Here is a 26,462-nt window from a genome sequence, read left to right as displayed (position 1 = left end):
GTACACCCACTTGTTGTGTAATGCCTTCTTCCCTGATGGAAGTTCTGTCAACTCCCATGTCTGATTCCCTAACAGGGAATCCATCTCATCTTTCATGGCCAACTCCCACTTGCTAGAATTTTCATCTTGCAAGGTTTCTTCGTAGCTCTGCGGTTCTCCACCATCTGTCAACAGAATGTAACTCAAAGTAGGTGAGAAACGCTGTGGAGGACGTATAGTCCTAACTGACCTGCGAACTGCAACTGTAGGAGTGGACGGTTTTGAAACTGCCTGCGGAATAATAGGAATGGGTGCACTGGACCCATTCTCCCCGTCACTCACATCTCTACACTGCACTGTGACCTCTGGTAGGTCATCCAATCTTACAAACTCGGACTCCTGAGGAGCTACTACAGAAGCTGTACTAGACTTATCCTTGTACATCATTTTCTCATTGAAAATCACATTCCTACTCCTTATGATTTTCCGACCCTGATTATCCCAGAAACGATAGCCAAATGCCTCGTCTCCATAGCCAACGAAATAGCATTTTTTTGACTTAGCCTCAAGCTTACTACGAGCATCAGAATCAATAAGCACATAAGAAAGACAACCAAAAGTTTTAAGGTGAGAAAACTTAACCTCTTTCCCGCTCCAAACCTCCTCAGGCAATCCACAATCCAGTGGAACTGATGGCCCTCTGTTTATCAAATAAACGGCAGTGCTGACTGCATCTGCCCAGAAAGTGGGTGGTAGTCCGGCGTGCAACCTCATGCTTCTAGCACGCTCATTAATTATCCTATTCATACGCTCAGCAACTCTATTTTGCTGTGGTGTCCCAGGAATGGTCTTCTCCATTCTGATACCCAGAGTTGCACAATACTCCTTGAACCTGCCATCAACATACTCACCACCATTATCAGACCTCAAACACTTCAGTTTCAAGCTCGTCTCTGTCTCAACCATGGCTTTCCAAATTTTGAAAACATTAAATACTTCAGATTTATGCTTCAAAAAATAAACCCATACCTTCCTACTATGGTCATCAATAAACGTAACATAATAGCGAGAACCTCCAAGAGATGCCACTGGGGAAGGACCCCACACATCTGTGTGCACAAGATCAAGTCTTCCTGTCTTAGGTGTCCTGCCACTTTTCAAGAAGCTGACCTTCTTTTGTTTCCCCATCACACAACTCTCACACATACTGAGATCAACTGTCTTCAGTTCTGGTAGCTTGCCTCTAGACAGAAGTTCCGTCATGCCCTTCTGACTCATATGGCCAAGCCTGCAATGCCACAAATCTGTTGTGCTCTCTGCAACGGTAGTAGCAATAGTGTCAATTAAACCAGTAGTCATATACAGTGTACCAGTTTTCTTACCCCGAGCTAGTACCAATGCCCCTTTTGTGACCTTCCAGGTGCTATCTGAGAACACCACTGAATGACCACACTCATCGAGCTGCCCAACAGAAATGAGGTTCTTCTTCAACTCAGGAATGTGCCTGACCTTTTGCAAGGTCCATTTGTTCTTGCCAGGGAGTGCAATGTCAATGTCTCCCATCTCCACTACGTTCAAAGCCTCACCATCAGCCAAATATACCTTCCCAAAATCACCTGCAACATAGTTCCGCATTAGCTCCCGGTGGGAAGATGTATGGAAGGAAGCCCCTGAATCTAGTATCCAGTCATCAATTGGACTATGAACTGCAAGCAATAGTGCATCCTGTACTTCTTCAGTTACCACATTAGCACTATCATTCTCCGTCTTCTTGGGGTTTTTGCAGTTTTTCTTTATGTGGCCAGCTTTGCCACAATTCCAGCAAGTTGCCTGCTGACCAGGCCTCGACTTCCTCTTGCCCCTGTACTTTGATTTTGATCTTCCTCTATTTGAGTTCCTATCATGTGATCTCCCTCAAGAGTCAACATTTAGGGCTAAACTCAAACCCGAGGTCTCGCCTGAATCTTTCCTGCGCACCTCCTCAGCCAAAATCAAATCACGAATATCATCATATTTCAGTTTAGTTTTACCAGCAGAATTACTAACAGCCATTCTCATGGCTTTCTAACTATTTGGCAGTGAAGCCAACAGTATCAGTGCACGTATCTCATCATCAAATTCAATTTCAACAGACGACAATTGATTTGTGATAGTATTAAAATCATTCAGATGTTGTGCAACAGACGTACCTTCTGCCATTTTCAAATTGAATAACTTTTTCATCAGATGTACCTTGTTATTCGCTGACGGCTTTTCATACATACCTGACAAAGCCGCCATGAGATCCGCAGTCGTCTTCTCCTTGATGACGTTGTGTGCAACGGATCTCGACAGGGTTAATCGAATAACCCCCAGAACCTGTCGATCCAACAGGTTCCAATTTGCATCATCCATCTTTTCCGGTTGCTGCCCCAATAGTGGAAGATGAAGTTTCTTCCCATAGAGGTAGTCCTCTATTTGCATCCTCCAGTATCCAAAATCCGTGCCGTCAAACTTCTCGATCCCCGATACCTTCAATTCATCTCCAGCCATCGTTTCTCCTCAGACCCGAACCTGGCTCTGATACGAATTGTTGTGCAAAACGATGGCAATGAATTGAAAAATAATAACGAACGAGAAAAACAATCACACACGCAATCACACATGACACAAGATGTACGTGGTTCGGCAAATTGCCTACGTCCACGGGAGCTGCAGAGGATTTTATTATTGAGGAATATCACACTACAAGATGGATCTCAACACTGTTCATCCACAGTGTTTTCGTGTCAACAGTAACCGGCCATATGAAGTAAAACATCATATATATAGTTTAAACGGCGGAAACCCAAAAATGCATGTTCGCTCGAGCGGCGTGTCGAGCGCGCGTCGAGCGAACTTCCCTTCCGCATCCTGCTCGAGCTCACTGTCGAGCTGACATCGAGCGTTCAACTCTGCCTGACTTCGCTTGAGCGGCCAATGCCTTCGCTCGAGCGAAAACCTCCTGCTCGAGCTCACTGTCGAGCTAACATCGAGCGTTCGACTCTGCCTGATTTCGCTCGAGCGGCCAATGCCTCCGCTCGAGCGGTGTGGACCAGACTCCACAGTACTCAACATGAATAACATCATCAGCATTTGAAAAGTCACAATAATTAAAACTCACCATTTTATCAAAACCAAAATATTATATCTTTCAAGTAACTGTCCTTAAAGTTTCATCTTGTCTAAGTGCGGAAACTACTGATTAATAATTTGATGCATCAATCACAGACCAATATTGAATGATCAGGTAAAGAATTCAGTTGATTTTTGTCTGTCACTGCATGCCGTATATATGGTGTTGCTCTTGCTCCTTCGTAAATTTTATAGAGTGGGGATTAGGGAGCCCCTTATGCTAATTAAGAGGCATCAGAAAATAGAAAAATTTCTCTCTTAACTGTATGTGTCAGATCTTTTGATCAGTGAAGCATGGTTTCTAGCAGTAACTAGTTTGAACTATTAACAGAGAAAATAAAAACAGAGTTAGATGATCTTAGTCTGTCTGCCTTACTTTACCTTCAATAGCTACAATAGTAAAAATAAAATAAAAAAGAAGAAGAAGTATATACATAAATTAAAATCCATGAAAAATAAAAGAAAATTAAGGTACTTTAAATAATTTCATATATGGCCAATAATTAGCGTAGCAAACAATCTACCTTCGAAACAAAGCCTAACTCTTGTGTCTGTTAAGACAAATATAAATGATTAAATGTAACTCTTGCTATTAATTTTAGCTTTCGGAACATATGATGGTTTCGCATAGTATTAAAGTAGAAATTATCTTAATCTTGAATCTTAACTCTACACTTCATCCATTTAATTAAATATTTTACATAGAATGTCCTATTTAATACAAATCATTCCAACAACTTTTGGAGAAAGAAATTAACCTTACCGCTGTATAAATGATCCAGTATGCAACGCAAAGCTGGTTCTCCAAAGAAAAGAATAAAAATTAGCGGCTGGAATTCATCATTATAGAAAAGGAAGACTTCAATATATTTTGTTGTCTTGAATTACACTGAGTACAGAGTTCTATTTGGCATATATGCTCTACTTGGCACAAGTCCTCCACATCCCCTGCTTTCGTCTGGTTATATATCACATATCAAAACCCGGCCTCAGGCTGGGATGAAGATGAGTTGGAAGCATACGCTCTATTGCCAAAGCAACTAGATTTGTTCAGATACCAAGGGGAATTCACTCGCCTTTTACAATTCATCAACAAAACCAAGGTTTCTGTGATTCCATAGGACTCATGATAATATGGAATATTGTCCGAAATACCAAAATAAGGAGGGATGGAGGACTAATTATCCTTTTTATTACGGAAGATCAAGATAAAGATCAAGATCAAGATAAAGATAAAGATCAAGATTAAATCTTTTCTTTGTAGGCAACGGCTATAATTTGTACTTAGCATCATATGCATGTAAACTGACTCTATAAATATTCACGTACACCACCCGAAGCAATCACGGTGGTTTTTACAGAACGTTGTCATGGTATCACAGAGCCACTTTTTGGATTAACATCCTCGATCCCATGGCCTCCGTCCACCCCACTCTACCTTTCTCCACCATGGTTCATCTTCTCACCATCAAATTATCATCCTCCAACTATCTCCTTTGGCGCAGTCAAGTCTTGCCGCTGCTGTAATCCCAGACTCTCCTCGGCTATATTGATGGTTCACTTGCCGAGCCCCCTGCAACCATTGTTTCAGATTCCTCTGTTTTACCGAATCCCAAGCTGGCTGAGTGGCAACGCACCGATCAACTTGTGCTTAGTCTCATTCTCTCCACTTTAACCGAGGAAGCCATGTCTGCTGTCGTTGGATTGCCCACGTCCCGTGCTGTTTGGTCTCAGCTGGAAACTACATTCAGCCACCGATCGAAGTCTAGAGAACTTCGGCTGAAAGATGATCTTCAGACCATGAAAAAGCATAATAAAACTGTACCTGAGTTCTCCCGAGATTTCAAAGCCATCTGCGATCAGCTTGCTACCATGGGGCGTCCGGTTGATGATCTTGACAAAATCCACTGGTATTTACGTGGTCTTGGTTCATCTTTTTCAATCTTTTCAACTACTCAATTGTCTCGCTCTCCTCTCCCTACTTTTGATGACATTGTGCCCAAAGCTGAGAGCTATGAGATTTTTGTCCGTTCCTTGGAGTCAACTTCTCCTTCGGGCCCCCCTGCCGCTGCCTTCACTGCATCTCAAAATATCAAGACTGTTCCACATACCGGTGGACGACGAGAAGGCCGTTTCTTTCGTGGAGGACGTGGTCGTGGTGCCCGCAATCATCGAGATCGAAATCAACAAATCCGGTGTCAAATCTGCCGTGGAGAAGGTCACTATGCCTCCTCATGCTGAGATCGTTATACTCGGTTTTCCACTGCTGCCAACTTAGCCGAGGCTTTCACTTCTTGTTCTTTTAATGACGTACCAGATTCCGATTGGTATACGGACACCGGCGCTACTGCCCATATGACTCATGATGCTGCGCAGTTGGACAATGCAAATACATATTCTGGTAAGGACTGTGTTGTAGTTGGTAATGGTGCCTCTCTTCCAATTTCTTACACTGGTACCTTCTCTCCCACATCCTCTCTTCATTTAAAAGATGTTTTAGTTGTGCCGGGCCTCACTAAAAATCTCATCTCCATTAGTAAACTCACTTCTGATTTTCCCTTCTCTATTACTTTTACTAATGATCGCTTCACTGTGCAGACTCGTGACACAAGAAGAGTGGTGGCAACCGGTCGTCGTGAAAATGGCCTCTATGTGCTTGAACGTGGCCATAAATCCTTTCTTTCTGTTTTTCCTAATAATTTTCCACGTGCATCCTTTGATGACTGGCATGCTCGTTTGGGTCACGTTTCTCATAATATCATTTCTCTTTTGAATAAAAATCGTCAACTATGTGTCACTTCTTTACTTCCAAATCCTACTGTATGCTCTAGTTGTCAACTTGCCAAAAGTAAAAGACTTCATTTTTCTCTAAATACCAAACGTGCTTCGCATGTTTTGGATCTTGTTCATTGTGATTTGTGGGGACCATCACCTATCACTTCCAATCTTGGATTTCGATATTATGTTATCTTTATTGATGATTATTCCAGGTTTACTTGGCTCTATCCTCTGAAACATAAATCTGACTTCTTTCGCATTTTTCTCCAATTTCAGAAATTTGTTGAAAATCAATTTTCGACTAAAATCAAGATTTTCCAAAGTGATGGAGGAACTGAATTCACTAATCATCAATTTCAAAATCACTTAATTTCCTCAGGCATCCGTCATCAAATGTCATGTCCATACACTCCATCTCAAAATGGTCGTGCCGAACGTAAACATAGACATATAACCGAAACCGGTCTTGCTATGCTTTTTCACTCTCATGTCCCTCTTAAATTTTGGGTTGACGCGTTCAGCACTGCCACTTTCATTATTAACCGCTTGCCCACACCTCTTCTTGATCGTCGCTCTCCTTTTGAGGTTCTATTCGGTAAGCCTCCTTCTTACTCTCATTTTCATCCTTTTGGTTGTCTTGTTTTTCCCTATTTACGTGATTATACCCCTCACAAATTAGCTCCCCGTAGTCGTTCTTGTGTTTTTCTTGGCTATAGTATGTCTCATCATGGTTTTCGCTATCTCGATCGCCTTACAAATCAAATATTTATTTCTTGACATGTTGTCTTTGATGATCATGGCTACCCGTACAAAAATAACAATTGCTCTGGGCCTTTACCTTCTACCCCAATTTCTACTTTTCTAGAGCCCACTGCACCCCCCTCTTCACCACCAGTCCCATCAGAGGCTTCTTTACCTTCTCAGCCCGGTCCTTTCCTGAATTTGTGTGGCCCATGCTTAACTGATCCATCTTGTAGTTCTGTGTCACCTTCAGTTTTGCAGGAATCCACTGTTGATGGGCCAAGCTCCTCCTTTGCACCCATCTCTATCGCTCCATCTCCCGCTCCGGCTCCAGCACCTGTCCTTGGCACTCACCCGATGCAAACACGGGCCAAATCTGGGATTTTTAAGCCATCTACTCGGGCCCTTTATACATGCACAGCTCCAAATTCCAAACTCATTCACTCTTTACTCACCATGCGCGAGCCCAAAGGCTTCAAGACCGCTGCCAAGCATCCCGGATGGATTGCTGCCATGGATGAGGAGCTTCAAGCTTTGCATCATAATCACACTTGGGATTTAGTGCCTCGACCTTCAAATACAAATATTGTGGGATCCAAATGGGTCTTTCGCATCAAGTATCTTGCAAATGGTTCTGTTGATCGTCTTAAGGCCCGGCTTGTTGCTAAAGGCTACACCCAGCAACCAGGCCTTGATTTCAATGATACTGTCAGCCCAGTCGTCAAAGCCTCCACTATTCGAGTTGTTCTTTCCTTGGCAGTCTCTAATCACTGGCCAATTCGTCAACTTGATGTGAAAAATGCTTTCTTGAATGGCATTCTTTAGGAGGAAGTTTATATGGAGCAACCTCCGGGTTATGTTGATTCGAGATATCCCTCTCATGTCTGCCGGTTACGTCGAGCTTTATATGGGCTCAAACAAGCTCCACGGGCCTGGTTTCATCGGTTCAGTACTTTTCTTCTTGCTACTGGGTTTTCTTGTAGTCGGGCTGACTCATCCTTGTTTGTGTTTTCCAAGGGTGCTGACCTAATTTATCTACTATTGTACGTTGATGATATTGTCGTAACCAACAACAACTCCGCTCTTCTTGATGCTTTTATTGGCAAATTATCCAAGGAATTTTCCACCAAGGATATGGGCTCATTGAGTTATTTTTTAGGCCTCGAAGCACATCGGACTTCCTCTGGCCTTTTTCTCAGTCAGGCAAAATATGCTCATGAAATTTTGCAGCGTGCCAAACTAGTTGATAGCAAGCCTGTGAGCACTCCCATGGTTGTTGCACGTCATCTGTCTACTGATGGTCCTGACTTTGATGACCCCTCACTCTATCGGTCCCTTGTTGGTGCTCTTCAATATCTCACTATCACTCGGCCGGACCTTGCTCATGCTGTCTCTGCCGTGAGTCAATATATGCACAAGCCTTCTCTTTGCCACTTTCAAGCTGTTAAACGAATCCTCCGTTACATCAAGGGCACCTTACGATATGGCCTCTCTTTTACTCCATCTTCTTCCTGCAATATTCTTGCTTACTCAGATGCTGATTGGGCTGGCTGCCCTGATACACGACGGTCTATCTCTAGCTATGCTATTTACCTTGGTGATAACCTTGTCTCTTGGCGTTCCAAGAAACAACCTATTGTGTCTCGTTCAAGCTGTGAATCTGAATACCGAGCGCTTGCTAGCACCGCTGCCGAAGTAAAGTGGCTTGGTCATCTTCTTCGTGATCTCAAAGTGACATCTTCATCTTCTCTGATTCTCCTTTGTGATAATCAAAGCTCCATCTTTCTTGCCACAAATCTAGTCTCCCACAATCGCTCCAAACATATTGAGCTTGACTATCATTTTGTGCGTGAATTGGTGGCTTCCAGAGAACTTCGGCTTCAATATGTCCCTACCAACCTTCAGCTTGCCGACATACTTACCAAGAGCCTTGGTCGTCCTGCATTTATATTCTTTCGTTCCAAGCTTTGCGTTCAGGACTCTCAAACGCTAGGCTTGCGGGGGGGTATTACGGAAGATCAAGATAAAGATCAAGATCAAGATTAAATCTTTTCTTTGTAGGCAACGGCTATAATTTGTACTTAGCATCATATGCATGTAAACTGACTCTATAAATATTCACGTACACCACCCGAAGCAATCACGGTGGTTTTTACAGAACGTTGTCACTTCTGAATATCTGAGTCTACAACTCGGATTGTTCTGGAAGTGTAATTGATTTCCTATACGTAGTGTTCTACGGACAATAAGTATAACACAGTTTGGTTGTCCTGAAAAGACAGGGTATACCTTGGGTTGCCGCAGTACTTTGGAGGATCGTTTTAAAATCGAAATGGAGAGCTTATGTTGGGGATATTACCGCAGGAAGAAGGAACACAGTCCGGATTTGTATCCTGAGCACTGCAAGTTTGATGAAGAAGTAGCACAACTAGAACGATAAGGGCCATGAGTCCTGCAGAAAGGGACACACCTTTCTTCATTGTGGGAGAGAGAGAGTGAGAGTATAGCGCATAGCTTCCACAGCTGTGAACAAACAATATTATAGAAGTGTACACATGCGTCACATGATTCCAATAATTATGCAGCTGCGTCACTAAATTATTAGTTTTATATTGAAATTAGTTGGACTACATTTATTTATATTTTTTCCGATCATTGCGTCAATAAATTTGAGACTGTACGTGAATCACAGCAAAGATAGTGTGATTGTTTGCCTTTTAGTCACGGCAGGCTGATAAAACAGATCGGACAATTAAGTATTTGCTCGATCGTAATAAGAATGGCGAAGTCATATTTCTTCTTGTTTGTGGTTTTCATCTTACACCACGTCCGATGCCAACATGATGATTGTGTTGATTCATTTCGGTGTGGCGGCCACGGCCCGCCATCCGATTTCCTTTCTGTTATAAAACAGCTTTTATTATAAAAGCTTTTAGGTTATTGTGAAAGAAGACAAAACCAGTTACTAATATAAAAAACCTTTCGGGTTGTTTAAAACACTGTGATTTGAAATCCCAAAATAAAACTCAGATGCAAGAATCACAATAACCTCAGATTGACATCAACTACAACCATCGAACCAACAGTATACCAATACATGACCTTATCACCAATATTTTGCAGAATGCTATTACTCGCATGCTTCTATCCCTGGCTCTGATACCACTTGTAATGATTTATACACTAATCCCTCTAACTGTACAAGACTCGAGTATACAAATAAAGGTTCCAGAAAATGCAACACTCAATGTAACAACATATTCAACAGATTGTTATATCATATACTCGGAACTCAGTAGCATATAAAATTGATATTGAAGTAAATCCTTTCAGAACCAACAGATCCAATCTACCAGCTAATCCAGAATAACAATAAAACTAAAACAGCAGTAAAGCCGAATAAAGAAATTGCAAGAACAGAAACAATAGCAAGAATAATAAAGCAAGAAATAACAGAATGAAAAAAAAAACATAAAAGAATCAACACAGGATATACGTGGTTCGACCCTAATGGTCTACATCCACGGCAGGAATGGCCTCAGATCTTTATTGATAATCAAATCCATCACAGAGAAGCCTCAAAGATCCTCTCATTTACAAAGCCCTCATCACTCTCACAGAAAATCACAAGATTTTCCCCTCAAATGAGCACTCTCAGCAAACCCTAGAATTCCCTCTCTGATTTTCCCTCTCTGTCGAAAGACCTCTCACTTCCAGCCGACTGCACACTAATGAGATTAGGGTTACAAGGCATCGGTAGCAATACATATATATGTGAAGCCAGATGCCACCACGTGTCATGATCCTGCGGCTCAACTGGTAAGCTTTCTGTTGCCGCTTATAACTCACGTGTGAATCACGTGATTGACCAGCCCAGCAGTTAAAAGCTTCAAGCTCCCAATATCAGCCACATGTCTACCAATCACAAGTCACAACACAGAGGGTCAGATATAATAAAAGGATAAATGTATTGACATTGCGTTTACAAATCTCCACCTTGGCAAAACATTTATTGTTAAGATTTATCAATACTCATCATTGGCTATTCCTGCACTTGTCCCCCTAATGGAGACTGACTCTAGACTCCATACAAATTAAGTTCAGACAGTGTCTGAACTTAGGACATGGAAGAGACTTAGTCATCATATCTGAGGGGTTATCCTCAGTTGGGATTTTCTCCACACACACTAGTTTGGACTCTACAACATCCCTAACGAAGTGAAGCCTGATATCAATATGTTTGGACCTTTCATGAAAAACTTGATTTTTAGCTAAGTGTAGTGTGCTTTGATTATCACAGTTGGAGAAAATCCCAACTGAGGATAACCCCTCAGATATGATGACTAAGTCTCTTCCATGTCCTAAGTTCAGACACTGTCTGAACTTAATTTGTATGGAGTCTAGAGTCAGTCTCCATTAGGGGGACAAGTGCAGGAATAGCCAATGATGAGTATTGATAAATCTTAACAATAAATGTTTTGCCAAGGTGGAGATTTGTAAACGCAATGTCAATACATTTATCCTTTTATTATATCTGACCCTCTGTGTTGTGACTTGTGATTGGTAGACATGTGGCTGATATTGGGAGCTTGAAGCTTTTAACTGCTGGGCTGGTTAATCACGTGATTCACACGTGAGTTATAAGCGGCAACAGAAAGCTTACCAGTTGAGCCGCAGGATCATGACACGTGGTGGCATCTGGCTTCACATATATATGTATTGCTACCGATGCCTTGTAACCCTAATCTCATTAGTGTGCAGTCGGCTGGAAGTGAGAGGTCTTTCGACAGAGAGGGAAAATCAGAGAGGGAATTCTAGGGTTTGCTGAGAGTGCTCATTTGAGGGGAAAATCTTGTGATTTTCTGTGAGACTGATGAGGGCTTTGTAAATGAGAGGATCTTTGAGGCTTCTCTGTGATGGATTTGATTATCAATAAAGATCTGAGGCCATTCCTGCCGTGGATGTAGACCATTAGGGTCGAACCACGTATATCCTGTGTTGATTCTTTTATGTTTTTTTTTTCATTCTGTTATTTCTTGCTTTATTATTCTTGCTATTGTTTCTGTTCGTGCAATTTCTTTATTCGGCTTTACTGCTGTTTTAGTTTTATTGTTATTCTAGATTAGCTGGTAGATTGGATCTGTTGGTTCTGAAAGGATTTACTTCAATATCAATTTTATATGCTACTGAGTTCCGAGTATATGATATAACAATCTGTTGAATATGTTGTTACATTGAGTGTTGCATTTTCTGGAACCTTTATTTGTATACTCGAGTCTTGTACAGTTAGAGGGATTAGTGTATAAATCATTACACTTTCCGACTCAAAGACCGCCACCCGGACCAATGTGGTTTTCTTGGGTTTCATTTGTCCTGCTCCGATACACACGATCAAAAAGATTGACTACAAATCTCAGGAATTTCACGTATATCATCCCGATCGTTGCTTTTCCAAGAGGAATCCGGCGACTCAATATATCTTCCTCTCCTTTCCAATTCACAGGAGTCGATCAATACTTTTATGACTTAGCCTTATTCAACTGTTCCCATAGTACTAAAGGAGAAAAACACAGTGATTGGCGTGCGGTTTCTTGTCATAATCACCCTACCTATAGCCACCAAGTTTATGCCTTGAGAACTGATAAAGACATCAGCTTGTTGCCCACACTACCTTGTAGAAAGATGTATAGTGTTAGATCAATTCCAAGTCCTATTGTATATAATCCTGATGAAATCCTTTATTTGAACTGGTCTAGACCATCTTGCAGAAACTGTGAACTGAAGGCAGGAATTGTAGGTCGATGAATATTAATAGCAGCAGTACCGAGTCAGAAATTCAGTGCTTCCCCAAACACAACAAAGGTATCATCTTCTATACAATTACCAACTCTTTACTCAAATTTTTAACAATTTTGCAGGCTTAGCTTATAATAGATGATCTTCTGCCAAGGGGAATCTTCTGCAATATTCACGAAATCATAAAAAAAATAAAAATAAAAATAAAATAAAAACTTTTAATCACGGAATGATGCTTTTGCTCTCATGTTTACTTCATCAGAATAGAACGAGAATGTGATGATTATATATGTCAACAAAAGTAGTGATCACCATTGGTAAGTTAGTTATCCCTTGGCTTTTTATATTAGAAAGTTTCAGACGTACGTACTAATTATTCGGGGAGACTTGAGCTCTTGACTTGGTGAATGTTTGATATATATGCAAGTGCCATTTTAGGTCCAACTCTTTTACTACTGCTGGCCTTCGCACTTTATCGTGTCTATAGTAAAGACAAAGCAGAAAAAGAATATCGGAAGAAGATTGAAAATTTCTTGGACGATTACAGAAGCTACAAGCCCACGAGATACTTGTACGCTGATCTTAAAAGGATTACAGATCAGTTTACTGAGAAATTGGGCAAAGGAGCCTATGGAACAGTGTTCAGAGGAAAACTTTCTATTGAAGTCCACGTTGCCGTGAAGATCTTGAACAGTTCTAGGGGAAATGGAGAAGAATTCATAAATGAAGTTGGAATAATGGGTAGAATCCATCATGTCAATGTGGTTCGCTTGGTTGGATTTTGTGCTGATGGATTGGGGAGCCCTTTATGCTAATTAAGAGGCATCAGAAAATAGAAAAATTTCTCTCTTAATTGTACGTACTGTCTGATCTCTTGATCAGTGAAGCATGGTTTTTAGTAGTAACTGTTTTGAACTATTAACAGAGAAAAAAAAAAAAACAGAGTTAGATGATCTTACCGCAGTTTGTCTGCCTTACTTTACATTCAATAGCTACAATAGTTTAAAAAAAAAAAAAAGTATATACATAAATTAAAATCCATGAAAAATAAAAGAAAATTAAGGTACTTTAAATAATTTCATATATGGCCAACAATTAGCGTAACAAACAATCTACCTTCGAAACAAAGCCTAACTCTTGTATCTGTTAAGACAAATATAAATGATTAAATCTAATTCTAATTATTCATTTCAACTTTTGGAATAATTGATGATTTTGCATGGTATTAAAGTAGAAATCTTAATCTTGAATCTTGACTTCACATTCATTCATTTAATGAAATATTTTACATAGTATGTCCTATTTAATACAACTCATTCCAGCAACTTTTGGAGAGAGAAATTAACCACACCGCTGTATAAATGACCCAGTTTGCCACGTAAAGCTGGTTCGCCAAAGAAAGAATAAAAGTTAGCGGTTGGAATTATCGACTAAAATCAATTGACCATCAATATCATCACAACAATTCATCCAAGCTTTTCATTGTGATCAATTTTGAGATAAAAATTTACCTCACCATTGTAAACCCAAAATGGTATTCCAAGGATTCCTGGTTTGACAAACAAAAGATAAATAATGTTAGCGGTTGGAAACATTCCTATATATTAAAAGAAGGAGGAGGGGGGGGTGGGTGGGGTGGGGGTTGCGGGGATTGTGGGGTATACATGCATAAAGAAATTTCTTAAAGTAGCATTCATCGTTTACTTGATAAGAAATCGGATCCTGCAGTGTTTACTCAAACCCGCATGGCTTTTTCAGCGAAAGCGACGTTGTTCGCTGAACTCGAAGATGCCGCACTTTCCACAATCTGTAGGGGTCATCCAAGAAAGCTCAAAACCGTATAGCAATAGGTTGTGTAAGTCTGTGCAAGAAATTCTACTCGGGTCTTCTGGTACCAGATTGCGGACTGACCACGATGTCTGGAATATATGCTCTACTTGGCACAAGTCCTCCACATCCCCTGCGTTCATCTGGCTATATATCACATATCTAAACCCGGCCTCAGGCTGGGATGAAGATGAGTTGGAAGCATACGCTCTATTGCCAAAGCAAGTAGATGTGTTCAGATACCCTGGGGAATTCACTCGCTTTTCACAGTTCAACAAAACCATGGTTTCTCTGATTCCCCACTTCCGATAATATGGAGTATAATTCCATAAATATTCAGAAGGGATGTAGGAGTTGTTATCCTTCTGAATACCTGTGTCTACAACTCGGATTGTTTGGGAAGTGTAATTGATTTCCTGTACGTAGTGTTCTACGGACAATAAATATAACACAGTTTGGTTGTCCTGACATGACAGGATATATCTTGGGTTGCCGCAGTTGGAGGATCGTGTTCCAATCGAAATGGAGAGCTAATGTTGGGGATATTGCCGCAGGAAGAAGGAACACTGTGCCGATTTGTATCCTTGGCACTGCAAGTTTGATGAAGAACTAGCGCACAACTAGAACGATAAGGGCCACAAGTCCTGCAGAAAGGGGCACACCTCTCGTCATTCTAATTTCTGAGAGAGAGAGAGAGAGCATAGCGCATAGCCACCAAAGGAGAAGAACACAGTGATTATCCTATGATTTCTTGTCTTAATGACCCTAGATATAGCCACCAAGTTTATGCCTTGAATAATTATTCAGACATCAATGAGTTGCCCACACTACCTTGTAGAAAGATGTATAGTGTTAGATCAATTCCAGCTCAGATTGTATATAATGGTGACGATATCCTTTATTTAAACTGGTCCAGACCAGCCTGCAGAAAATGTAGATCAATAAATATTAATACCGAGTTAGAAATTCCGTGCTTCCCCAAACACAACGGTATCATCTTCTATACAATTACCAACTCTTTACTCAAATTCTTAACAATTTTGCAAGCTTAGCATATAATAGATGATCTTTCGCTAATCTCATGTTTACTTCATCAGAATAGAACGAGAATCTGTTAGTTTTAACCAAAGAGGCAAAACAGAGAAAAAAAAAAACAGAGTATTTTGAGAGAAACTTCAATCTCCAATGTGAAGATTGATTCTGATTGTTCTACCCTTTCATTTCTCATTAGTCTGATATATATGCTTACATAGAGGCTCACAAATTTCATTAAAAGCAGAGATACAACTTCCAAACACAAGCTAATAATAGAAAAGCTTCATATAGTAAAACATAAATGAAAAGTTCTTAGGAAATAAACATCACACTAACTGATCTTTAATACTCCTCCTTGATGTGATTTCCAGTTACACCAAGCTGTGACCTGAGAAACTGAAACTTGTCTCTTGAGAGTGCTTTTGTAAATATATCAGCAAGTTGCTCTTCAGATCTACAAAACTTCAAAGCAATTTCACCATTTGATTCAACTTCACGCAAAAAATGATATTTGATTGCAATATGTTTAGTTCTACAATGCTAGACTGGATTTTTGGCAATTGCTATTGCTGATTTATTATCACAAAAAATTTTAATAGAGCCCAACTGTTTCTCCCCCATATCTTCAAGTATTCTTCTCAACCAAATGGCTTGGTTTGTACAATTTGCAGCTGCCACATACTTGGCTTCAGCAGTTGATTGTGCCACATTGCCTTGCTTTTTTGAACTCCAATAAAACATAGCGGATCCTACACTGAAACAGTAACCTGAAGTGCTTCTTAGATCATCACAAGAACTTGCCCAATCACTATCTGTAAATCCCACCAGCTTTGTATTTGAAGTTTTCTTATACCAAATACCAAAGCTGATAGTTCCCTGCAGGTATCTCATAACTCTCTTAGCTGTTCCAAGATGAATTTGGCTTGGACATTGCATGAATCTTGAAAGTAAACTAGTGGCATACAATATATCAGGTCTGGTGTTACACAGATACAATAAGCTTCCCACAAGACTTCTATAGATCAATACATCCACTTTCTTTCCACCATCATCCTTCTTCAATTTCTCATTAGGAATTAATGGAGTAGCCACTGATTTACAACCTGCCATGTTGAATCTTCTTAAAAGATCTTCAGTATACTTCCTCTGAGAATAGAAAATTCCTTCAGCCTCTTGACTCACTTCCATGCCTAGGAAATAATGCATATTTCCTAAGTCACTCATCTCAAAACTTGCCATCATATGCCTTTTAAATTTTTCAATCATTCCAACATTACTTCCTGTAAAAATCAGATTATCCACATAAAGAGATACTATAATCAAGTCATTTCTGTTTTGAGATTTTACATACAAAGTAGGCTCACTTTTGCTCCTCTTGAAGCCTTGCTCAGAGAAATATTAATCAATTCTCCCATACCAGGCCCTTGGTGCTTGTTTTAATCCATACAAAGCCTTTTTCAGTTTATAAACTTTACCTTCTTCCTTTTCAAACCCCTTGGGTAGATCCACATAAACCTCTTCTTCCAACACTCCATTTAGGAATGCTAATTTCACATCTAGTTGTAATACTTTCCAGCCCTTTTGAGCAGCAAGTGAGACTAAGGCTCTAATGGTATCCATCCTTGCAACAGGAGCAAAAGTTTCATTATAATCTATTCCATATTGCTGCACATACCCCTTGACAACCAACCTTGCTTTATGCTTCAAGATAGAGCCATCCGGATTTAATTTAGTCTTATAAATCCATTTTACTCCAATAACTTCTTTATTTGTTGGTAAAGAAACCAACTCCCAAGTTTCATTCTTCTCTATCATCCTAATGTCTTCCCTCATAGCTTTCTGCCAAACTTCCTCATTTGAAGCTGCTGCAAAGCTATTGGGTTCAAGTGCAGCATAATTACAATGCTCATATACTACACTAAGAAGTCTTGTTCTTCTTATTGGAGATTCAGGAGTTGACTCTTCTTCACTATCATCAAAGAATACTTGAGTAGCAATGGGACTTTTTGTATGAATTTGCTGAATATCACTTGTTTCAACTTTAGCTTCTTCTTCTTCCATCTCAATTGATGGTTGAACTGATATCTCAACTCTTGGTTGAACAACCTTCTCAGCTTCCCAATCCCAAGAAGCATTCTCATTAAACCTCACATCTCTACTCACAACCAGCTTTCTAGTTTCCAAATTAAAAATTCAAAAACCCTTTGAAACTGAACTATAACCCACAAATACACCTGTTTCAGCCTTCTCTTCAAGTTTGGTTCTTTTCTGAGATGGAACATGAACATAACATATACACCCAAACACCCTTAAGAAACTTGCAGAGGGTTTTATTCCACTCCAAGCTTCATAAGGAGTCTGTTTCTCCACAGCTTTAGTTGGTAATCTATTCAGTAAAAACACAGCAGTGTTTACTGCTTCACCCCAAAATTCCTTGGGTAGTTTCTTCTCATGCAACATACTTCTAGCCATTTCCATGACTGTCCTATTCTTTCTCTCGGACACTCCATTCTGTTGTGGAGAATAGGCCACTGATAATTGATGCTCAATCCCCTCAGCTTCACAAAATTTTTCAAATTCTTTGGTGTTATATTCACTACCTCTATCACTCCTTAAAGATTTGATTTTATGGCCTGACTGCTTTTCAACCAGTAGTTTAAACTTCTTGAAAACTCCAAAAACTTCAGATTTTCATGAAAGAAATAAACCCACATCATTCTAGTAAAATCATCTATGAAGAGAATAAAGTATTTGCTTTGATTGTGAGTTAAAGTTCTCATTGGACCACACACATCAGTGTGAACCAGTTGCAGTTTTTCCTTGGCTCTTCAGCTGCTTTCTGATGGAAATGGAAGTTTGTGATGTTTTCCAACCAAGCACCCTTCACAAACTGGTGTCTCTTTTTCTAAGAGAGGTAGATCCTTCATTATCTCCTTTTGATGCAATAATCTCAAAGAATTGAGATTGTAATGCCCAAATCTTTGGTGCCATAACATTGTCTCATCCACAGTTGGAACCATAGGCTTAGGAAAGTTCTATTGAATGGGAAAATTCCTACTTCTCCCCATTTTTATTTCAGCTAGCTCCACCTTATTCTTCTCATCATAAATTCTGCACATATTATTTTCAAAGCACAAGGAGTAACCATTTTCCATCATTTGGCCTATACTCAATAGGTTTTGATCAAGGGATGGAACCAGCAATACATCCTTGATGAGTTTTGTACCCTTCTTGGTCCAGATGGCCACTATGCCTTCACCTCTAGCTTCAACAAGTTCACCATTACCCATCTTAACTTGGATTTTGATAGAAGTGTCCAAATCAGTGAAAATTGTTTCATCAGAAGCCATATGGTTGCTACATCCACTGTTTATAAACCAGATCTTCTCTTCTTGAGTGAGAGCTTGACATGCAAAAAATAAATGCTCATTCTCCTCCTTTTCTTCTGAATAGTTGGCTTGTTGATTGTTCTTGTATCTACAATCCTTTTCCATATGCCCAAATTTTTTACAATTCCAACATTGTGGCTTCCCAGCATGATAGCAATTTTTTTCTAAATGATTTTTTTTTCTTGCAAATACCACATGGAGGAAATTCACCCATTTTCCCTTTCATCTTACTTTCCTTTTGCACTTGATTAGAATTCTTGTAATCCTTTTGAGGCTTCTTTTTATAATCTTTTGTTTTCTTATTTTTCAGATTCACCTTGGATTGGAAAGCATGCTCCAAGGAACCATCACCCCTTCTTGCTAGCCTTTGTTCATGAGCTTGAAGCGATTCCATTAACTCAGTAATTGATAGTGTTTGTAGGTCTTTAGACTCCTCTATTGCTACCACTACATGATCATACTTCTCGGGTAAACTAATCAAAATTTTTTGAACAATCCTTTGATTTCACCATGGGCACGCATCTGATTAACTAATTCAATTAATCTGGAACCATATTCTTTTAATACTTCAGATTCCTTCATTTTTAAATTTTCAAACTCCCTTCTAAAGCCTTGAAGTTTGATGAGTTTTACCTTGGCATTTCCTTGAAATTCTGACTATAGAATCTCCCATGCTCCCTTTGAAGTGCTAGCCCTCATCAACCTTGGAAAGATTGATTCAGACACAGCCTGCTGCAGGATAAACAAAGCCTTTGCATCTTTGGTAGTTTCTTGCTTAGATTGAGTTGAATCCGAAGCTCCTACTGCTGGAACTGTCACTCCCTTTACCACTACATCCCATAGATCTTGAGATAGGAAAAAGGTCTTCATTTTAATGCTCCAATAATCATAGCTTTCACTATTGAAAATAGGAACTGAAGTTGTTGCTCCAAAGGTAGCCATTTTCGACCCTTAGATGAATCGGCTCGCTATGACGCCAATTGTTAGTTTTAACCAAAGAGGCAAAACAGAGAAAAAAAACAGAGTATTTTGAGAGAAACTTCAATCTCCAACGTGAAGATTGATTCTGATTGTTCTACTCTTTCATTTCTCATTAGTCTAATATATATGCTTACATAGAGACTCACAAATTTCATTAAAAGCAGAGATACAACTTCCAAACACAAGCTAATAATAGAAAAGCTTAATATAGTAAAACATAAATGAAAAGTTCTTAGGAAATAAACATCACACTAACTGATCTTTAATAGAATATGATGATAATATATGTCAAATTAATATTTTACAGGTGCATCAACAAAATTAGTGACCACTGGTAAGTTATTTATCCCTTAGCTTTTTAACTTTTTATATTAGAAAGTTTCAGACGTACGTACTAATTAATCGGGAAAGATGTGAGCTCTTGACTTGGTGAATGTTTGATAAATATATATATATATATATATATTTATGCAGGCCATTTTAGGTCAAACTCTTTTACTACTACTGTTGGCTTTCTCACTTTATTGCGTCTATAGCAATGACAAAGTAGAAAAAGAATATCGGAAGAAGATTGAAAATTTCTGGGACGATTACAGAAGCTACAAGCCCATGAGATACTAGTACGCTGATCTTAAAAGATTACAAATCAGTTTACCGAGAAATTGGGCGAAGGAGCCTACAGAACAGTGTTCAGAGGAAAACTTTCTAATGAAATCCACGATGCCGTGAAGATCTTGAATAGTTCCAAGGGAAATGGAGAAGAATTCATAAATGAAGTTGGAATAATGGGTAGAATCCATCATGTCAATGTAGTTCCCTTGGTTGGATTTTGTGCTGATGGATTTAGACAAGTACTAGTTTATGAGTTATTTTCATTCTTTTTTTGTCAAATTATTCATTAGAAAAGTTCATGTTTTTAGAGAATTCTAAGAGCAATTTTCTTGGTTGGGAGATACTGCATGATATTTTCTTGGTGTGGCAAAAGGAATCGAATATCTTCACCAAGGATGTGATCAAAGAATCCTCCATTTTGATATCAAACCTTATAATGTTTTGCTAGAGCAAAACTTTATTCCAAACATTTCTGATTTTGGCCTTGCAAAGTTGTGTTCCAAGGATCAAAGTGCAGTATCTATGACCACAGGCAGGTGGACCATGGGTTACATTGCGCTTGAAGTGTTCTCTAGAAACTTTGGGACTGTGTCTTATAAAACAGATGTTTACAGTTTTGGAATGTTGTTGCTTGAAATTGTTGGAGGGAGGAGAAGTGTTGACATGACGTCAGAAAATGCAAGCCAAGTTTACTTTCCAGAATGGATCTACAATCTCTTAGGACAAAAGGAAGAGTTGCAAGTTTTTATCGAGGATGATGGAGATATGAAAATTGCAAAAAAACTTGCAATTGTGGGACTTCGGTGCATCCAATGTTACCCAATGGACCGTTCTTCTATGAAACTTGTGGTTCAAACGTTGGAAGGAGAAGGAGATAAATTAATTATGCCTCCTAATCCTTTTGCCTCCCCAGGCCCTACGAGAATCCATGCAAGGAAGCCTATAATGCATTAGGCCAAGAGTTAGAGGTCATCCCCAAATTAGATTAAGTTTTAGTAGTTTGTTTTGAAGATATTGAAATAATCATGTTGTAGTTGAACATTATTACTTTTGATGTTGGAATGATCATGAAGGAATTCAAGGTTGCTTATTATATATGAACTTGATATGATCATATTTGTTTCGAATAAAATTTGGTACTTCAGAAGGAGCTAATCGATGTTGACTAGGACTCTTATGGTAGACATGACACTGCTTTAGTGATGTCTACCAAGATTTCCATTTTGTATTGTATACTTGTAATGCATAATGCGTGACCCATTAATAATTAATGGCAGTGACTCAATGATTCTAATTAGTTCTTTGTCATATATTAAGTTTTGAGTTTGTATCAAATTATGAATTCACTTTATACTATTATTATTAACCATCTAATAATTTATTAATTAAATTATTTGGTGAAGATGGAGTTTAAGTTATAAATGGCTCTGCTAGGGTTGGAGTGACTTGTGAGAAACATGGTAGCCACCGGGGTCCATCACGGTGCCTCGGCGTCATCAGGAAGATACAGGACTTTTGCAGATATGGTGACCCAAAGTCCTCATCCGATTCCAGAAGTTGAAATACCTTTGAGACCTTTGAAGGTACTCGATGGGGTGCCATATGTGTCTTTCACGAAGGAAGAAATAGAATAGTCTGCACAACCATTTAAGTTCTCACTAGTTATGAAGTTTATGAGACAGCAGCCATCTCTTGATATTATTAAAGCTTTCATTAGAAGTCTGTGGGGCTTGGATTCACGACCGGTGGTGTTTGCGATGTCAAAGGCCAGGTCTATGTTCGTTCGATTTTCAAATGAATCTGATTTTGTCAAAGCTTTCTCAAGAGAAACTCATGATGTAGAAGGAGTGTCTTATCGAATTTTCCAATGGTACCCTTAGTTTGATGAAGAAAAAGAGCCCCATTTGGTACCAGTTTGGATCACTACAAGGTCTCCCGCCAAACTTTTATCATGAAGCTTTTCTACGGAATATAACGATGCCGCTTGGTCAGTATATCCTTCTGGACAACAATACACGGTGTGCAACTCAAATGGATGGAGCAAGGGTATGTATCAGAATGGACGCCTCCAAAAAGCCACTTGATTCATTTTGGATAGGAATCCCTCATCAAGTCTCTACCCGGTTGCAGAAAGTGGTGTATGAAACTCTTCCTGCATATTGCTGTCATTGTCGAATGCAAGTCGATAACGACTCTACATGCAAATGGAAAGGAGGTAGGAAGACGGAAGAGAGGCTCCAAGGAGATGGGGGACGGGAGAAGAAAGCACGGGTTAGAAAAGAAGCAGAAAAACCAGTTGGGTGTGGGGAGCAGGACAAGGCTGAAACAAGTAATCAAGATAAAGTGGGTGATCTAGAGGAGGGAGTTTTGAATAAAAATGATGATAATAGGGAGGAAACAGGGCAAAAAATAGCTGTCAAGGAGAACCAGATACACACGGATGAAAATGAAGCCAATGTAGAGGAAATGTGTGTAGAGGAAGGAAGAGACATTGTGAAAGTGAAGGACCGGGTATGTTGTGAACTTCAACAGCCTGGAGCCCAAGCTGACGTTGATTTATTGGATGCTGTGGACAATAATACAGTAAATCAAATTGAATATGGTGAAGGACGGGAAATGTGTGCTGATGGGGTATATGTGCCTCAAATGAATTTAGATCCTTTTGGCTCTTTAGAAGTGGTTGAAGAGACTCAACTTGCAGGAGAGTTGGTGACTGTGGAGGATGTGGAAGCGTCTAAGGACGAGATGTGTGGGGATGCCTCGATAATTTTTTCTGATTCAAAAATTGCAGAAGGTGTGGAGAATATTGGTAAATCTAAGGCAATTATGTCTGATTCTGAGAACCTAGTTAGACACAAAGGAGGAAGGGGTTTGAGGAGTTCCATATGGGCTAAGAGCAAGCCCTCGGGACTTAATTTATGATGAAGTCCATTCTTTTTTGGAACATACGGGGGATGGGAACTTCTAAGAGAAGGTTGAATAAATTGGTTAATAAGCATAGACCTAGAATTGTTGCTGTGGCAGAAGCTTTATTAGCACAAAGACACATGGAGAGTTTTAAACAAAAAATGCAGTTTGAGGGTTGTTTATCAAATGAATTGCAAGGGGAGGAGAAATTGTGGATTCTATGGGCCCAGGGGGTAAAGGTAGATTTGGTGGAGGCGACGAATCAAGTAATTATTGTGGTTACAGAGATTCAAAGTAAGAGACTATGTATTTCTTTCATCTATGCTAAATGTACCAGGTGGAGCGTAGGAATTTATGGCATTCCTTATCTAATGGGGTGAGGGGGTTTATTCCATGGCTTGTATTGGGAGACTTTAACATCATAAGAAATGATTTGGAACGTAGAGGTGGTAGACCTCGACAGTGTTCGGCAATGGAGGATTTTAATTCTTTTATTGACTCTATTGGCTTATCTGAAATAAGGTATTCTGGTAATCGTTTTTTGTGGTGCAATGGTCACGAAGGAGCTTCGCGGAGTTGGGCTTGCTTAGACAGGGCTCTAATTAGTGCCAAGGTGCTTTCGATTTTTCCCGAGGCTCACCTAGAATATTTAGGTAGGAGTACTTCGGATCATTCTCCAATGGTGATTCGTTTAAAAAATTCCACAATACCATATGGTTTTCCTCCTTTTAAATTCCATCAAATGTGGGTCAATCATGAGGCTTTCATGGCATGTGTGGAGGACGCTTGGGAGAAGGGGATAGAGGACAGTGGGATGGCTCAATTGGCAAAAAAATTGAAAAGACTTAAAAGTATTTTGTGTGGATGGAATAGGGAGGTTTTTTGGGGCTACGACACTAAATATTAGGCTCTTGGAAGACAGAGTGGTGAAGTTAGAGGAAAAAATGCAAGATGGTTTTAATGAGGAAGATGAGCAAGATTACCGGGTAGCTAAAATTGAACTGAACACTTGGCTGGGACGAGAAGAAACTCGATTACGACAACAAGCTAAATTATCTTCCCATGAATTTTGCCGCATCTTTTTTGACTCTTATTCCTAAGGTGGAGGTGCCAATAAACTTTGACAAGTTTAGACCGATTAGTCTATGCTCGGCCTTCTACAAAATCTGTTCTAAAATATTGGTGAGTCGGCTGGCTCCGATGCTTCCATGTATTATAGCTCTAGAACAATGAGCTTTTATTCCAGGCCGAAGCATTTTCGACAAAATAAGCCTTATACAGGAGCTCATACATAGTATAAATAAACCTGTCCGGGGTGGTAATATCATCCTTAAGCTGGATATGGCAAAAGTTTATGACAGTGTGGATTGGAAATTCCTCTTGCATGTTATGTCTCAATTTGGATTTTCTATTCAAGTGTGTGGTTTGATCAGGCATTGCATTTCTAACCCTCATTTCTCCATCGTCATGAACGGGGTCCCAAAGGGTTTCTTTAAAAGTGGTCGAGGATTAAGGTAAGGTGATCCAATCTCACCTTATTTGTTTATCATTGTTGAAGAAATTCTTTCTAGATTGCTCAGGCGAAATTTGAAGAAAATAAAATTGGTGTTTTTTTGCAACCTAGAGGTACACCGTTGATATCGCATTTGTTATATGCCGATGAAATGGTTATTTTTGCTAATGGGGGTAAAGAATCAGTGAGAGCCATTGTGGATATTTTGTCGACTTACGAGCAATGGTCAGGCTAAAACGTTAGTAAAGACAAATCTTCTATAACCTTTTCTAAACATATCACCAGTGCTCGAAAGAGATCTCTTCTACGAATCACTAGGTTTGTGGAAGGTAAAATGCCGTTCAAATACTTGGGAGTTCCAATAATCTCTGGGCGTATGAAAGCAGTCTACTTGGAGGAACTTGTTGAAAAAATAAAGGCAAGGTTGGAAGGGTGGAAAAATAAATTATTAGCTAATAGGGCCCGTGTGCTTCTCTTAAAGCATGTCCTAATGAGTCTTCCTATATATTTATTATCTACTGTGTATGTACCTGTTCAGTGATGAAAAGTACCAATAGATGCCTAAGCAATTTTTTCTGGGGTGTGCATGAAGGAAAGCCAAAAAAACATTGGAAGTCATGGGATAATTTATGCTTACCTGCAGCATAAGGTGGAATGGGGTTTAGAAATTTTACAGATAGTCAAAAGTCTCTCTTCATGAAATTTGCATGGAAGATTATGGTGGAGGACTCTCTGTGGACTAAGTTTTTTAGAGCCAAGTATGTTAGGCATAATCACATCTCTCTTGTGGATAAGGGACAAGGTACTAGATTCTAGAGGATGGTAGCTTCATGTATCCCTGAAGTACTTAATCTATCAAAATGGAAGATTAAAAATGGAAATATATCCTTTTGGTTTGATAAGTGGTTGGATGAGGGTCCTCTATGTAATTTGGTTCCTATGGGTGATTCTCCAAGCCTACAGGTTACATAATGCAAAATTGAGAATGGTTGGGATGCTTCTAAGTTACATTGTCTACTAGGGGGAGAGCTAGCCAAAAAAGTGTTGGAAGTTCTAAGCAAAACAGAGCAGGGTCAGACTTATTGGTATGGACAGCTAACAATGATGGAAAATTCTCCACTAAAAGTGCATGAAACTGTGTTCGAGTAAGTGCTCCCAAGGTTAGATGGGCAAATTGGGTATGGCACTCTTGCATCCCAAAGAATATTTCTGTTACTATGTGGAAAGTCTTCAACAATGTTTTAAGTGTGGATGATAAAATAAGAAACGTTGGCATTCCAATAGCTTCAAAATGTGACTGTTGCTTGAATGGTGGATATGAAGATAGAAACCATGTGCTTGCAAATGGTGATATTGCAAAGGAAGTATGGAACATATGCGCAGATGGCCGGTTTGGGCAGAATTACAGGAAGTTGTTGGAACCAAGTAGTGGAGGCCTGGTTTGCCAAAGCTTCTACATCATCACAAATGGGGCATCTAATGGGTATCATTTCGTCAATTGTGACTTGGTCCCTCTGGCTAAGACGATGTAAGGCATGAATGGAAGGAGTTAAAGATTCGGCTATTACCGTGTGATATAATATTAAGACATGGTTAGCGAAAGTGCAAGAAAAGCTTAAAGCGGGGAAACTGTGATCAAGTCGAGATGAGAAAATTCTAATGGAGCTTAACATCCCAATCAAACCTCCGAAAAGCTTAGTTCCTAAGTTGGTGCAATGGACAAAGCCGACAATTGGATGTATAAAGTTGAA

The 26,462-nt window shown here is 39.6% G+C and overlaps 1 protein-coding gene and 1 pseudogene across 1 annotated transcript; both read left to right on the top strand.

The window, feature by feature from the left end:
- Positions 1–7,488: 7,488 nt before the first annotated feature.
- Positions 7,489–8,697, top strand: LOC122310417 (uncharacterized mitochondrial protein AtMg00810-like). The gene has a single exon (XM_043124305.1). It carries the CDS (start codon positions 7,489–7,491, stop codon positions 8,695–8,697), a length of 1,209 nt encoding a protein of 402 aa, XP_042980239.1.
- Positions 8,698–11,997: 3,300 nt separating this feature from the next.
- Positions 11,998–21,245, top strand: LOC122310415 (annotated as a pseudogene).
- Positions 21,246–26,462: the final 5,217 nt, after the last annotated feature.

This window comes from Carya illinoinensis, chromosome 5 (assembly GCF_018687715.1).
Source record: "Carya illinoinensis cultivar Pawnee chromosome 5, C.illinoinensisPawnee_v1, whole genome shotgun sequence".
NCBI lineage: Eukaryota > Viridiplantae > Streptophyta > Magnoliopsida > Fagales > Juglandaceae > Carya > Carya illinoinensis.
The sequence above is the reverse complement of the archived record's forward strand: the minus strand, read 5'-3'. Positions and strand labels throughout refer to the sequence as shown.

Bases quoted from the DNA above. Each gene is read 5' to 3' on its own strand.
- LOC122310417 (XM_043124305.1), top strand. From the start codon at position 7,489: ATGGAGCAACCTCCGGGTTATGTTGATTCGAGATATCCCTCTCATGTC.